This window comes from Oreochromis niloticus, linkage group LG3 (assembly GCF_001858045.2).
Source record: "Oreochromis niloticus isolate F11D_XX linkage group LG3, O_niloticus_UMD_NMBU, whole genome shotgun sequence".
Lineage (NCBI taxonomy): Eukaryota > Metazoa > Chordata > Actinopteri > Cichliformes > Cichlidae > Oreochromis > Oreochromis niloticus.
In genome coordinates this window covers 74,127,640-74,140,087 of record NC_031967.2, presented here as the reverse complement: position 1 = coordinate 74,140,087, position 12,448 = coordinate 74,127,640, and the positions used below count along the sequence as shown (strand labels likewise).

The window sequence follows — 12,448 nt, the reverse complement described above, 5'->3', positions numbered from 1 at the left end:
GTTGTCGCCACTTTTGCTACAAAACGGTCAGTGAAACTGCAGCGTGCAGACGCTATGAAGACAGTTTTGCTTCTGCTCTGTAAGTACTGAACAAAAAACCCAAAACTTTTTCATCACAAACAGCATACTATATATACTGTACTGTAGCTTAAGAACCACAGAGATGTTTTTGGATCTTTGCTACATGTATTTTGATATATCTCTTTGTCTACATGGCACACTGAGTTACATAATTGTGATACTTTATGTTTTATCCGATGTTGCTTAGCACTTTTTTAATTTTTATTTTTACGTATATTTAAGTGTTTGTCTAATAGTATGTTTCGTACAAAGCACTGCAGCAATTTCCCAATGTTGTAAATCTGCTCAACATTTGGCAATAAACCCTTTTCTGATTCTGATAGTTAAATACAGAACGACTGAGCTTCAGCCGTAACGTTTGTGTCAAATATAAATAACATAAATACATAAACTCAAATGTGTAGGAGATTTCAGAAGCACTTACACACTGTGTGGTTTGACTTTCATTTCAGTGTTGAGCACCTGCCGGACGTCAGCCAACAGTCGTGGTAAGGTTCAAGCCCTGTGTGTGTATGTGTGAATGTAATGCTAGTGAAAAAAATGTGAGCATTTTATTCACCTATACTTTGGAAACACTAGGTTTATAGATGTGAACTCTTCATAGTAAAGTCATTATGGAGTGAATATGTTAAGAAATTACTGGAAGCTTTTAAAAAAAAAAAAAAATCCCAAATCTGCTCTTTTGCTTCTTCCAACGCTCTCTGCTCGTCTACTCACTAGGCCAAAGAAAAACTCTCCTCCCAAGAAACAGAGAAACAGCTGCATGAGTAATTTCTTCTTCTAAACAAAATCAAATTGGAATGATGGGTTGGGAAAATGTCCCAAAATGTTTCACCGAGCACCAAACAAAACGAAAAAAAGTCCCCTAACCGTAATGATGAAGTATCTTTTATCAAACTAAGCATTATTATTGTAGCCTTAGCTTAACCAGCCACACCTTTGTTCCTTGGTAACTACGTTCATTTCAGTACACATAGCCAGATTTTCATCTGATCCGGTCTTTAAGTCTGACGTCATTAGCCATGACTGGGCCCAAACTCCGCTGCAGGTCCCAAAGTCAAATGATCACTGCAGCATTACTGAGAAGTGAAAAACTGTCTAAATTCTTTCATCTGTAATAAAATGATCAGTGTGGCTGCTCTACCAGATGTAACAATTAAGTTTAACATCCAGGCATCCATGAAAGCAGAATTTATTAAATTTAACAGAGTTAGAAGTTAGCAGAGAGTTAGCGTGCTAGTTTCCATCTAAATATAATATAGCCTGTCCTGACTGAGAGATTTCTTAAACAAATCAAGATATCTATCACTTCTGACATAAATGAAGACAGGAAAGTAAACAGCAGTGATGTTTGTATGGTTACTGAAGTTGGACTAGCTGGTATATAATGATATGCTATGTGGTTAGCATGAACTTTTTTCCACTCGATAAAAGTTAACGTGAGGATTCTCGGTGGTCAGGAACAAATGTAATCGCATGGCAGGATGCTGTAAATGGACCAAACGCCAGTCAGGAGAACAAGTGAGATAATCCATCCACAATATGAGGTTAGTTATTCATATACTGCTGCATGGGCTGGGCTGTAGTTACATTGTAAGGTTTTAAAAACTGAGCTTTAAAATGAATAGCAGTAATAAAAGCCGAGAGAGGCCGACAGTGATCACTGACTGTTTTTTAAAAAAAAAAATAGATTAAATAGAACAAGATACAAAGCTTTAAAACATGTTAAAAACACAAAAGCCTCATTAAACGCAGGGTAGTTTGGGCCTGGAAGCAGGATTCATCACGTCATCACTTAAAGAACAGATAGATCTTTGGCGCAAAAATGCTATTTCATGCCTGTCAAACTCCAAATTGGAGCAAATTACAGCTTTTTGCAGCAGGTAACAAAGTGTCTACAGATACATTTTCAAGTTCTTTGTCAAGTTGTCCACCAGTGATCTGTAAGACAACATGTCACACAGCTGATAAATGTCCGATCAGAGCACAAGAACAAATAACTGCTTTCTTTACTGTTTATTACCGCTGTGGGGCTACATAACAAATGAGTTCTGTTAATTACATTTCTTCTGTGAGTGTATGAAGTGAAGCCCACCATCATCAGATCTCTCAGACTCATTATGGTAACGACAGCAATTGCAAAGCTCAGTTGTAACACTGTTTCACTAACTTGGTAACTCTCTGGGTTTTTGATTAATTCAGTGAGTACATTTATTCACTTTGGCTAACATCTGGTCTCAAATAATAACCCCCCAGAAACAGCACTGAGCTGAAAAATGTCCGCATCCGAATTTGAGCAATTTCAGCCAATGATGTTCAGAAAGCCTAAAAGAACCACATGCTTATTTTATTTAGGCCATTGCATGGGAAGGAAACAGGAAGTCAGTCGACTTAGGTTGCATGGCTCTCATTGGTGCAGGTTCAACAGAGAAAGACGCGCTTTCTTTAGGCCAAAGTTTGCATGAATTTACATAACACCAGAGTCTGTAGTGGAGGAAGCTTTCTCAGCACGGGGTCGACTGTTCAACTACTGTTCACACGTAGGATGGTAAGACAAAAGTTATCCACTTATAAAAAAAACCCAAAACAAAAAAAAACAATCACTCTCACTGAACTCACTTCTGAGTATTTATTTTGTTGAGATGCCCCAATGTACACGACCTGTTATCAGCACAGTGGTGTTGTAGGAGTAAAGCTAACAGCACATATCATCCTTTTCCGCAGTAGAAGTGACATCTTTTCTTACACAGAATGTGAGGCCAAGAACATTTTTTTGTTTGCTGTTGTTACTGCCATTGCTAGCTACTTTTCTTTTCCATCACTTCTGTCATGCAGTTTTGAACCACCCTTCATTTCTTTATACTTTGCTAGGAAAATAGAAATACTGTATATAAGAGGAAAGAATTTGTCAAATTCTAAAATGCTTAAAATAAAACCTTTATTACTCTCAGAGCTGCGTCAGTTAGTCTTCAGGAACAGTTCTTCAGGCTTCTTGAAGGATCAAAAATCTTCTTTGGATGTTAATGACTTTGATTCATGGTGTTCCTGATGGCGTGCTTTTCTATCAAGGTGTACTTTTACTGCAATGACAGTGTTTGAGGTCATTTTCTTGCAGAAAAATCAATCTGTTGTCAATCAGATGCTTTTCAGATGGTATTTCATGATAGATGAAAAATCTGATGCTACATTCCTCTTTATAATGACAAGAACTTCAACACCACCGACTGAAGCCCCATAGCACAAAAGATGGCTGTGCGCACTATTGCACCTCTCTCCTGACCTCCATACATCATCATTTTACATGATCTGTTATGGCTAAAAGTTGCCACTTTCAGTGCAGTTCTTTTGTCAATACCTTTGCCTTCTCTCCCTCTTTCCCTTCTTTAACAATGACTTTTATTTCAGCTTTTTTAAGGGCACATGACTAGGTTTTTAGCTAATAGGTATTGGGTGCAAAAATACTATTCCATGGCTTTCCAATTTTTATTGACTCAACTAAAGAAATTGGAGCAAATTATAGCTTTTAGCAGCAGGTAACAAAGTGTCTACAGATACATTTTTAAATTCTTTGTCAAGTTGTCTATTATGTGGTGATACAATACTGGGTCATGTCTCGAGTTAGGTGTTGGAAGGATTCATTACTTAGTGTTTACAACCAAACCAAACCAAACCCCCCAAAACAAACATTTATCTGAAAATGGTTCGACAAATGAGAGCCAAAGGAGCCAATATCCAAGTAAAGTCTTTGATAGACTTTAAGAAAACCTGGAGAACTGCTGATCAAGACCTCTTTAAACGATTAAAAGAAAGTCTTTCTCCTTGTAAGCAAAATATTAAGAAGTGAAATGTGGGCCAAGACTATCTAAATCAATCAATTCATCTGTCTGTCTTGTGTCATGTGTTTTTGTGCCTAGACACATCCACTCAAAAAATGACTGATACTAAAAGGAAAAAAAACCTACTGTATTTCTGTCTCCTCAGCTTCTTTGAAGGTCATTCCCAACTGGTCTCAGTTTTTTGAGTACGAGAAAATTACTCTCAGCTGTGATGAGATAACCTCTGGTGAATGGACGGTGTGGAGATACACTACAGAAGGGTCAGTTTACCTCTGAAATACCAAAATGCACACAGAACAAATCTAACAGGTTAAAGGAAGACCATTTCTATGTTTCACTCAACTAACAACAAATCCAATATACATTTAATTTCCAGACACTATTAATCGCCCCTTAGGTGTGTTTCCTTATTTCAGATAATGTTAGTCTGGGTTGTGATTATCTGTTCATATATATTAAGAATCAATAAATCCATCCATCCATATAATAAGAAATATAGTTAAATACGGTTATATCACTATTCTTATTGTTGTATTCAAAGTTGAATTATCCTTAGGTAATGTCGCTTCTATTTGCATATTGAGCTACTTACTGTTGCTTAAAACGTTGAAGCTATGAGGACAATCAAACTTTTGATTTTGACATTTTTAGAAACCTAGTCCTTGAGCAGGGAGTCTGTGTAGCACGTATAACTGCAGAAAAGTTAAAACTGGCACTTCCTGCTGATTTTAACTCAGAACTTTGGGTCTACTACAGACCAGGTTGCGTATTCAGTATCAGTTACAACACTGATCTAGTTTGGTAAAAAGAGAGCCATCTTTAGGACAAAAAACAAGAACAAAAACACAGCATCTGACTTAAGACTTAATCTTTTTTACCACTTCACCCTGTTTGGAGAAGAATAGTGAGAAAAGCATCAGTAGAGATTTAACTCATCTGTCTGACTCCTCTACATACGATGGTAGCCAAAGCCTCTCTTTCGTGGCTTTAATCTTTTTTGGAGTTAGATTAACTAATGTTAACTCATGTTAACCCTTCTTTGCCTTAAATCATTTTCTGAAATTTGGGGGATAGTGAATACAAATGATTTAAATTAAAATTTTGGCAAAGGAACAGACTCTGATTATATATATATATATTTTGCCCAAGTACATTTGACATGCAAACTGGAACAGCCAGCCAGGCATGGAACCACCAACCTAATTAGTAAAGCTCCGGCTCTACCTGGTCTACCTTCAGCCACCCTGGAAAGCTCCACCTTTTTAATACTTGGGTTTTAAAGATCAACCTAGTCTTAAACTGAAAACTTTAAGTTCAAGCATGTTTTATTATTGTGCCAATAGTAACCGTTATATTATTATTATTTTTTATCCCAAAGAAGTTAAGTATTTGTAAGTTTGGTTGTAGGGCACACTGCTTTCTGCAATACAAATGTAACCATGAAAGTTGGTACTGTGTTATTCTAGGGCTATCAGTCAATGCTGTCAACCTTCACGTATGGCTCATTTACCTTTTTGTTTCAGTACCTTTATTTTTCAATGAGTAGGGTTACTGTTTCGCAGCAGTCGTATCACTTTCAGTTACAAGTTATGTGAAGAGTGAAAGCGAAGAAATAGCAGAAGAAAAAAAACTAATCAGCAAGAAAAATGAAGAACAAATTCGAAATGTCTCGTGACAAACTACTGAAAAACTGATATTTAGTAAGTTGGGAATAAGAGCATCAGAACCACTTTGTGAGTGATAAGGACACCCAGGAGATATCTGGAAAATGCAGTTATATCATGTCCTCGTTTGGAGTTAAATCCAGTCCAATACAGAAATAAATTGTTACTTAATTTGTTAATCATTTTAGGAACTGAAATAAATACATTTCATGTGTGTAACTGATTAATATGTATAATGTGTCCTCAGATTGAAACTGTCTGACTGCACCTCAGGTTGGGGTACTGAGTCTTTCTCTACCTGTGAAATGAAGACAGTCAAGCGTTCTAATTCAGGTGTTTACTGGTGCCAGTCCACACACGGTCACAGCAGTAATGCCATCAACATCGCTGTCAGTGGTAAGCTTCATCAAACTGCATCTCAGCATGACTGAAGCCACATAAATACTCCATCCTTCTGCTTCCTGTTTTAGGACAATACACCTACTGAAACCAGACTTGTTGTGAAATTCAATATGACTCATATATGCATGATTTAGATTTCCTCTCTTCATTGAACTTCCGCAACATGTACAAATAAATCAATACAACTGTAACACTGTTACTATACACGACAGTGTTTTATAAAACGTGACTGTTTAATTTACCATTAGACAGTTAAGGCTCACAAAACATATTAACATCTAAGTGGGATCAAAACAGGGAGACACAATACACGCTAAAAATAATAATACAATAAATAATAAGCATATGTAACAGTGGAGAGTGTTATACATAAGCTTATAAAGTGCAGTTAGGCTATATAAAACAGTCTGGCTATACTTCTTGTTGCTCTCCAGTTTTATTTAGGAAAGGCTGAGCAACACAAGCGTCTTCCTTTTTCTGTTTTCCTAACAAAACATGAACATGGAAACACCACAAAGGAGAAAGAAAAAAACAACTAATAAGATACAGTGCATGGGTTGTCCCTATTACTTTTGTTTCTTTGCACTGAACCAGTTGCTCAAACAGACAAGCATTTTGACATTTTCAGATTACAGGGCAGCTCGCTTCTTCTGAACAACATGCTCAGAAAGTGAAAATAACCTCTCACATGGTATGGATGTGGCAGGTGTTGCCAAGTACTTGCGTTCAAGGTAGGCCATCTCAGTGTGTGCCCCTTCATGCTTGAGCCACCATTTCTGGGGACAGTCCTCTACGTCAATAGTTTGCTCTGGCCTAGATCGCTTCACACATTTCTCAATACAGTCCTCCTCTTCATCAGATGAATACTGTGATGCAAGCGTGAGAGCTGATCTTTTCTTAGATGGCTCATATGTTGCTGGTTGTTCAGGCTGTGCAGGCCTCTGCCTCTGCCTCTCCCTCAGCAATGCACTGATCAAGCGCCACACCTCAGCCCTGTCAGGTCTGCTAAGATCCTTAAACCTAGGATCCAGTGCTGTCGCAACCCTGAGCCACATGGTGTTAGTTTTTTCCTTGTGCTTCTCCATTTTTGCTTTGAAGGTCTCCTTGAACTTTACCATGTAAGCTGGGTCATCCACAGAGACCTCCATCACTCGCGACAGGTGACACAAAGCTGGCAGCACCACTGAGCAGGAAACAAACTTCTCCCCTCCCAAAAGTTCAGATATATACCTGCAGTCATAGAGAAACACACTTCATTAAGAATTTGTTACATTCACTTGTATAAGGTTAAAAAGGCCTTTGACCTTTCTGCATTTTGCCAATGCAAAGTTAAATTGACTGTTCTGTGTGATGGCTCGATGAAGGCATGTGCTCAAATGGCAGCTGCCTGGCCGCTGCAACCATGTTGCGAGAACTGTCAGTGGTCAGCGTGCTGACTTTATGTTCAATTCCCCACTGTCTAGCTACCTGCTTAAAGTGCTCGGCGCATGTGTCAGCAAAGTGCCTCTCCTCCGTCTTCATAACAGTCAAAGCATGCAAGTGAAGTTCCCACTGTGGTGAAAAATAATGTGCTGTTATTCCAGGGTAGCTATGATTATTAAGAGAAGTCCAATAGTCTCCAGTGAGCGCAACCGTGTTGGTTTGCCCCAAAGCCTCCTCGACTTTGGCTTTCTCATCTTCATACAAGTTGTGTATCTTGGTTACAGTGGTGGCTCTCAAAGGCAGGAGGAGGAGTGGCAGCAGTCTTTCACTCCAGCTAATTAATGAATTAAGACCCCAATTTTTATTTCATTTTTTTGAAAGCCAGACTTTGTTTTTAAACAACCACAGCTAAAAATAATTTAAATTTTTACCAAAAAAGTACAATATAAAGAGCAATGCAGCATGCATAAAAATGCTACTTTACAGAGGTGACATATACAGGCATACTGTGCATTTCTCATGTATTGTGCGAACTAATTGTTTATTGTACTGGTTTTTACTGTGCTAGTGTGGGATTTGTGGATCCCCTCTCTTCTGCTAGAAGGGATTGATTGTGTGAAAGTTTTGGATGTTCTTTAAAATTCTCAGGGCCACCCTGAAGCATCACTGTGTGTACAGTACAGCGCTTACAGTTTGGGCAGCTTACACCCTGCGATATGTTGAACCATGTAAACCACTCTCTGTCTGAGGCCTTATGATCGCTTGCTGCTGGAGTCACCATCCCCAGTTGTGAAGCCATCTGTCAAATGGCTCTCTATGGTGCCCAGGTAAAGATCTTCAAGGGTCTGAGGTCTTAATTTTTGACTTATCTGACTGTTTTTTTCCCCTTAATGCGCCTTATAATCCGGTGCACCTTATGGTCCAAAAAATGCGGTAACCTCTTTTCTTGGAGACGTTCAGAGAGAGTTGATTTTCTTACCACCATTGTTCTAGGTCAGTCACTGCTTCCCTGTAGGCTGTCTCGTCACCTGAAGTCAAGCAACAACATTTTTCACCTTTCTGTTGGTTTAGAGAACCCAGTGATCCTGCAGATTCCTGCTGCCCCTGTGGTGGAGGGAGATAACATCACTCTGCTCTGTAGAACAAAGAACCCCTCCAACAGATCAGCTGATTTCTTTAAAGATGGTACCTTCATCAAAAATGAAAATACACGTCGCATGACCATCTACCAAGCATCTAAGGCTCATCAAGGTTCCTACAAATGCAGCATTGGTGGTCGTGATTCACCATCCAGCTGGCTGCTGATACAAGGTAAAGAACGAAGACATCAAGTCAACCGTAGATCTAAAAATTTTAGAGGTATCCAACAGATGGAAAAAAACCCAACACAATTGGTGGTTTGTACAAGCTTTTATTATAATCTCTAGCTACCAGAAACCTCCTTACATTTTAAAATCAAGCAACTGAATAAGTGCATATGAAGCCTCAGTTACTCAGGACTGGAGAACATCTGATAACCATCAGTCACTAAGGAAAAATATGCTGGGTGAAGTCACTCACTCCAAAAACCTGTGATCACTTTGGCTGCTGGAGTATTATTTGTGTGCTTTTCATTTCAGATTACTTTAGTTTTTGTCCAAGAAAAAAAAGTGAAAAGCAATCAAAGGATCATCTTAAGGTTGTGCAGTTTTTTACTATCTTGAATGCAGCTGAACAAATTTTTAAACACACTGATGTAAAGTCTGTTTCTGTCCCCAGATGATGCTGAACCCCCAACTCTCACACCGTCTCCCAACACAGTTCAGCTGTTTGAGTATAAGAACCTGAACCTGAACTGTGGTGTTCAAGGATGGACAGTAAAGAGGTTCACAACATTTGCTAAAGACCTGTCCAGTTGTAAAGCATGGGGGCAAGTCATTTCCCATGGCTGCGTCCTCCATACGACCAAGCAGCCTGACAGCGCGGTTTATTGGTGTGAGTCTCCTACACAGCAGCGGAGCAACTCAGTCAACATCACTGTTTATGGTATGTTCAGTAAAAAAAACCCTTTAGAAACAGAAACCCTTCAAATTTTCTAAGAATGAGGGACGACTAAAAGTAAACATAATCGTCCCAACACTTGTATGTTGTTACACTTGTTGTTATAAAAGAACCAAGAGACAGATGCAGATACAATTGAAGGGTGTATGTGTGTGGGAGGGGGGCGTGAAACCTCAAGAAACTAATCTTTTTCTGAACCAGCTGTTCAGAAAAAGATTGTGAATGTCATGTAACCGTTGTGTGGCAGGCAGGAAGTGTAACCCAAAGCATTACTCGCAGCTTTTATTAGCTGTTTTCTACTGAGGAAGAAAAACCACTGACTGTCAGGATTATAGGACCTAAACGCAGGACTCTGTACGATGAATACAGTGCTTTTATTTACAGTGCAGCAAATAATCATGACACGATAAATCCCCATGCGTGATCCTGATGAGTGTGCGTCCCCGATTCCCATGCTGTGTCTTCTCCCAGTGTCCGTGGTCCTAGTTTCCACTCCCTGTGTGTCTATGTGCAACGTGCTTGCTTCGTCCTCTCATTTACGCAAATCTCCTGGAAAATCACAGAGGAAGCCATGAGTAACTTCTACACTCGCAGCAACCTCAAACTCAAAATTTCAAAATTTCACAAAGATCCAGCATTGACGGGAGCTCTGTTAAGAAGCTCCCGAGATGAGGTTAATCAGCTGCAGGTGTGTGTGATTACGCCCCCAGGTACGGCAGGTCCCCAAGGTGGGGAAAGGCAAGGTTTTTCCAGGAAAACCAGGACACACACACACACACACACACACACAGGTAGAACCCTACTTCTGTTGGGATTTACACTCCTGGGAAAGTTTGCAACTCTCTTGAAAGTTGTTTACTTGTGAGTTATCTTCCTTACTGAAGAATGATGGACTTTATCCCCGAGCAGGTCGAGATACTCCGGTAATCCTGCAGAGTCCCGTCCTCCCCATGATGAAGGGAGATAATGTTACTCTGCTCTGTGAAACAAAGAACACTCAGTCCATCCTTCCAGCAACTTTCTACAAAGATAACTCTATCGTCGGTACTGAGTCTAGAGGTCAGATGATCATCTATAATGTCACCAAGTCTCATGAAGGCATCTACAAGTGTAACATGAGTGTGGGAGAGTCTCCATCCAGCATGCTGTTCATTATAGGTAAAACAGGATGACTGAAAGCTTTGAAAGTCCAAAGAATCAAGTGACTGTCGTCTTTTTTTTATTGATTTTGTTTATTTACTATACTTCAACCAGCTGTGCTTGTTTGTTTCTAGATCCCGATGCCCCCGCCTCACATTCAGATTCAGACAAAAACATGTCTTCTCTGGGAATGCTGCGCCACATCTTGGTGTACTTTCCATATGTAATCTCTACATTCCTCATGGTCTCTATATATCGTGGGTCTACAGGTAACATTATTATGTTCAAATATCACCCATCCATCCAGTTTGTTAAATCCCATGTTTATCCCTTCCTGTTTCCATTATCATCTATGTTTCATCCTTTCTCCGTCTGCTGCCCAGCTGTGCTCCCAGGTGTGTCCACTCGTTCCTAATCTCCTCCGGTCTATTTATTGTCTGTGTCTGCTGCTGTTCTTTGTTGCGTCCTCTTTCATAATGTGTGTGTAGTCTCTGTCTAGTTTGTTTGATTTGCCATTACAAATAAAGGCTATGATTTATAGTCATCCCCTGTCTCCAGAAGTAGTGCATTCTGGATCCACTGGCTAGCAAACTGTGGTTTGTGACCAAGGTTGGATCCTTCTGCCTGATTTCTGGTGGTCTAGAAGTAGACAGTCTCCATAGGGATGAGGTTTTGGGGGATGTCAGGAATAGAGAAGCTGCAGAGAGGCAGATAACACTGCAAGGAAAACAAGAAATGTGCATACATCAAGGGCCATTAGGTTCAAAATGAGAATTGAATCTAAAAGAATTACTTTTGATATGTTCTCTTTGTTAAACATTCAGTGAAATGTGGGCTTAAATGTTTTACAAGTCATTTTTTGATCATTTGCATTGTTTCACACAATTAATACCTACTATACGCTTAACAGGAAGAAACTCACATCAAAGAACAATGTCTCCACCCACTGAGGAAGATGAACACCATCCATATGATGATGCTATGGCTGATGTCACCACTGAGCATAGTTTCTAATAAAATCTTTGTCATGTTGTTTCCTAAACATTTTGCACTTTTCAGAACGAAATACTTGTTTCATGTAAATGTTTTTCTGGTTTACATTTTGTTTTCAAGGTTTTTTTTTGTTTTTTTTATAAATAAAGATTAAAAGCTATTTTTACAGCTGACTGGTATTCTTTAAAAGCATTTTCCTGACAGCAGGAATTTTCAGTGTTAGAGATAAGCTTTTATTTGTTTGATTAGAAAACATTTAAATGTCACCTTGGCTCTCTGTTGTGTTAGACGAAGGAGCAGAGCTACTCTTGGTGATGTGCTGCCACCTGCTGTCTGCTTTCTGTCAGTGCTCAGGCTGTCCATCCTTGAGACTGTGGAGCTACAGCATGGAACTGAAGCCATGTGATTAAAGCCCAGAAAATTTACTAAACCAGTTTTATTCAACTTAACACTTGAAAGAAACCTTAAAGTAACGGTTAAAAGAAAACCAAATATTTCTGCACCTTTTTTCTGATTCTGACAAATGTTAAGTGCTGTTTAAATGATTCAGTGTTAGAATTTTAAATCTAAAACAGCCAAACATTGCTGCCTATTTCAGCTGTCAGAGGTTGAGAAGTGGGGTACACCCCGTGACAGGTCCTCAGTCTGTCACAGAGCAAACACAGAACTATTAATGTTTATTTACAAAATCAATTTAAAATCAACTTGATCCCACGCAAATCTTTGGACTTGGACAGGAAGCTGGTGTGCCCAGAGAGAAGCCCTGCAGACATGGGGAGAACAGCTCCACACAACTTTGATAGCCTTGCTATAATATTATATAGAATATTATTATATTATATTATATTATATTATATTATATTATATTAT

At 39.1% G+C, this 12,448-nt stretch overlaps 1 protein-coding gene across 2 annotated transcripts; it reads left to right on the top strand.

Moving 5' to 3' along the window:
* The first annotated feature begins 11 nt into the window (after positions 1-11).
* Positions 12-11,738, top strand: LOC102078816 (high affinity immunoglobulin gamma Fc receptor I). 2 transcript variants are annotated; one of them, XM_013266799.3, is made up of 9 exons: positions 12-79; positions 534-569; positions 4,063-4,177; positions 5,829-5,977; positions 8,477-8,716; positions 9,164-9,430; positions 10,355-10,603; positions 10,720-10,854; positions 11,496-11,738. In XM_013266799.3, the coding sequence occupies exons 1-9, from the start codon at positions 55-57 to the stop codon at positions 11,597-11,599; spliced, it is 1,320 nt and encodes a 439-aa protein (XP_013122253.1). In that variant the 5' UTR covers positions 12-54; the 3' UTR covers positions 11,600-11,738. The 2 variants fall into 2 exon arrangements, with proteins under 2 accessions (XP_013122253.1, XP_025761889.1); XM_025906104.1 differs by lacking the exons at positions 12-79; positions 534-569 and adding an exon at positions 1,609-1,628.
* The last annotated feature ends 710 nt before the right edge of the window (positions 11,739-12,448 follow it).

Bases quoted from the DNA above. Each gene is read 5' to 3' on its own strand.
- LOC102078816 (XM_013266799.3), top strand. From the start codon at position 55: ATGAAGACAGTTTTGCTTCTGCTCT. The intron at 4,178-5,828 runs GTCAGTTTACCT...ATGTGTCCTCAG, and splicing joins TGGAGATACACTACAGAAGG to ATTGAAACTGTCTGACTGCA. The intron at 8,717-9,163 runs GTAAAGAACGAA...TTCTGTCCCCAG, and splicing joins CAGCTGGCTGCTGATACAAG to ATGATGCTGAACCCCCAACT.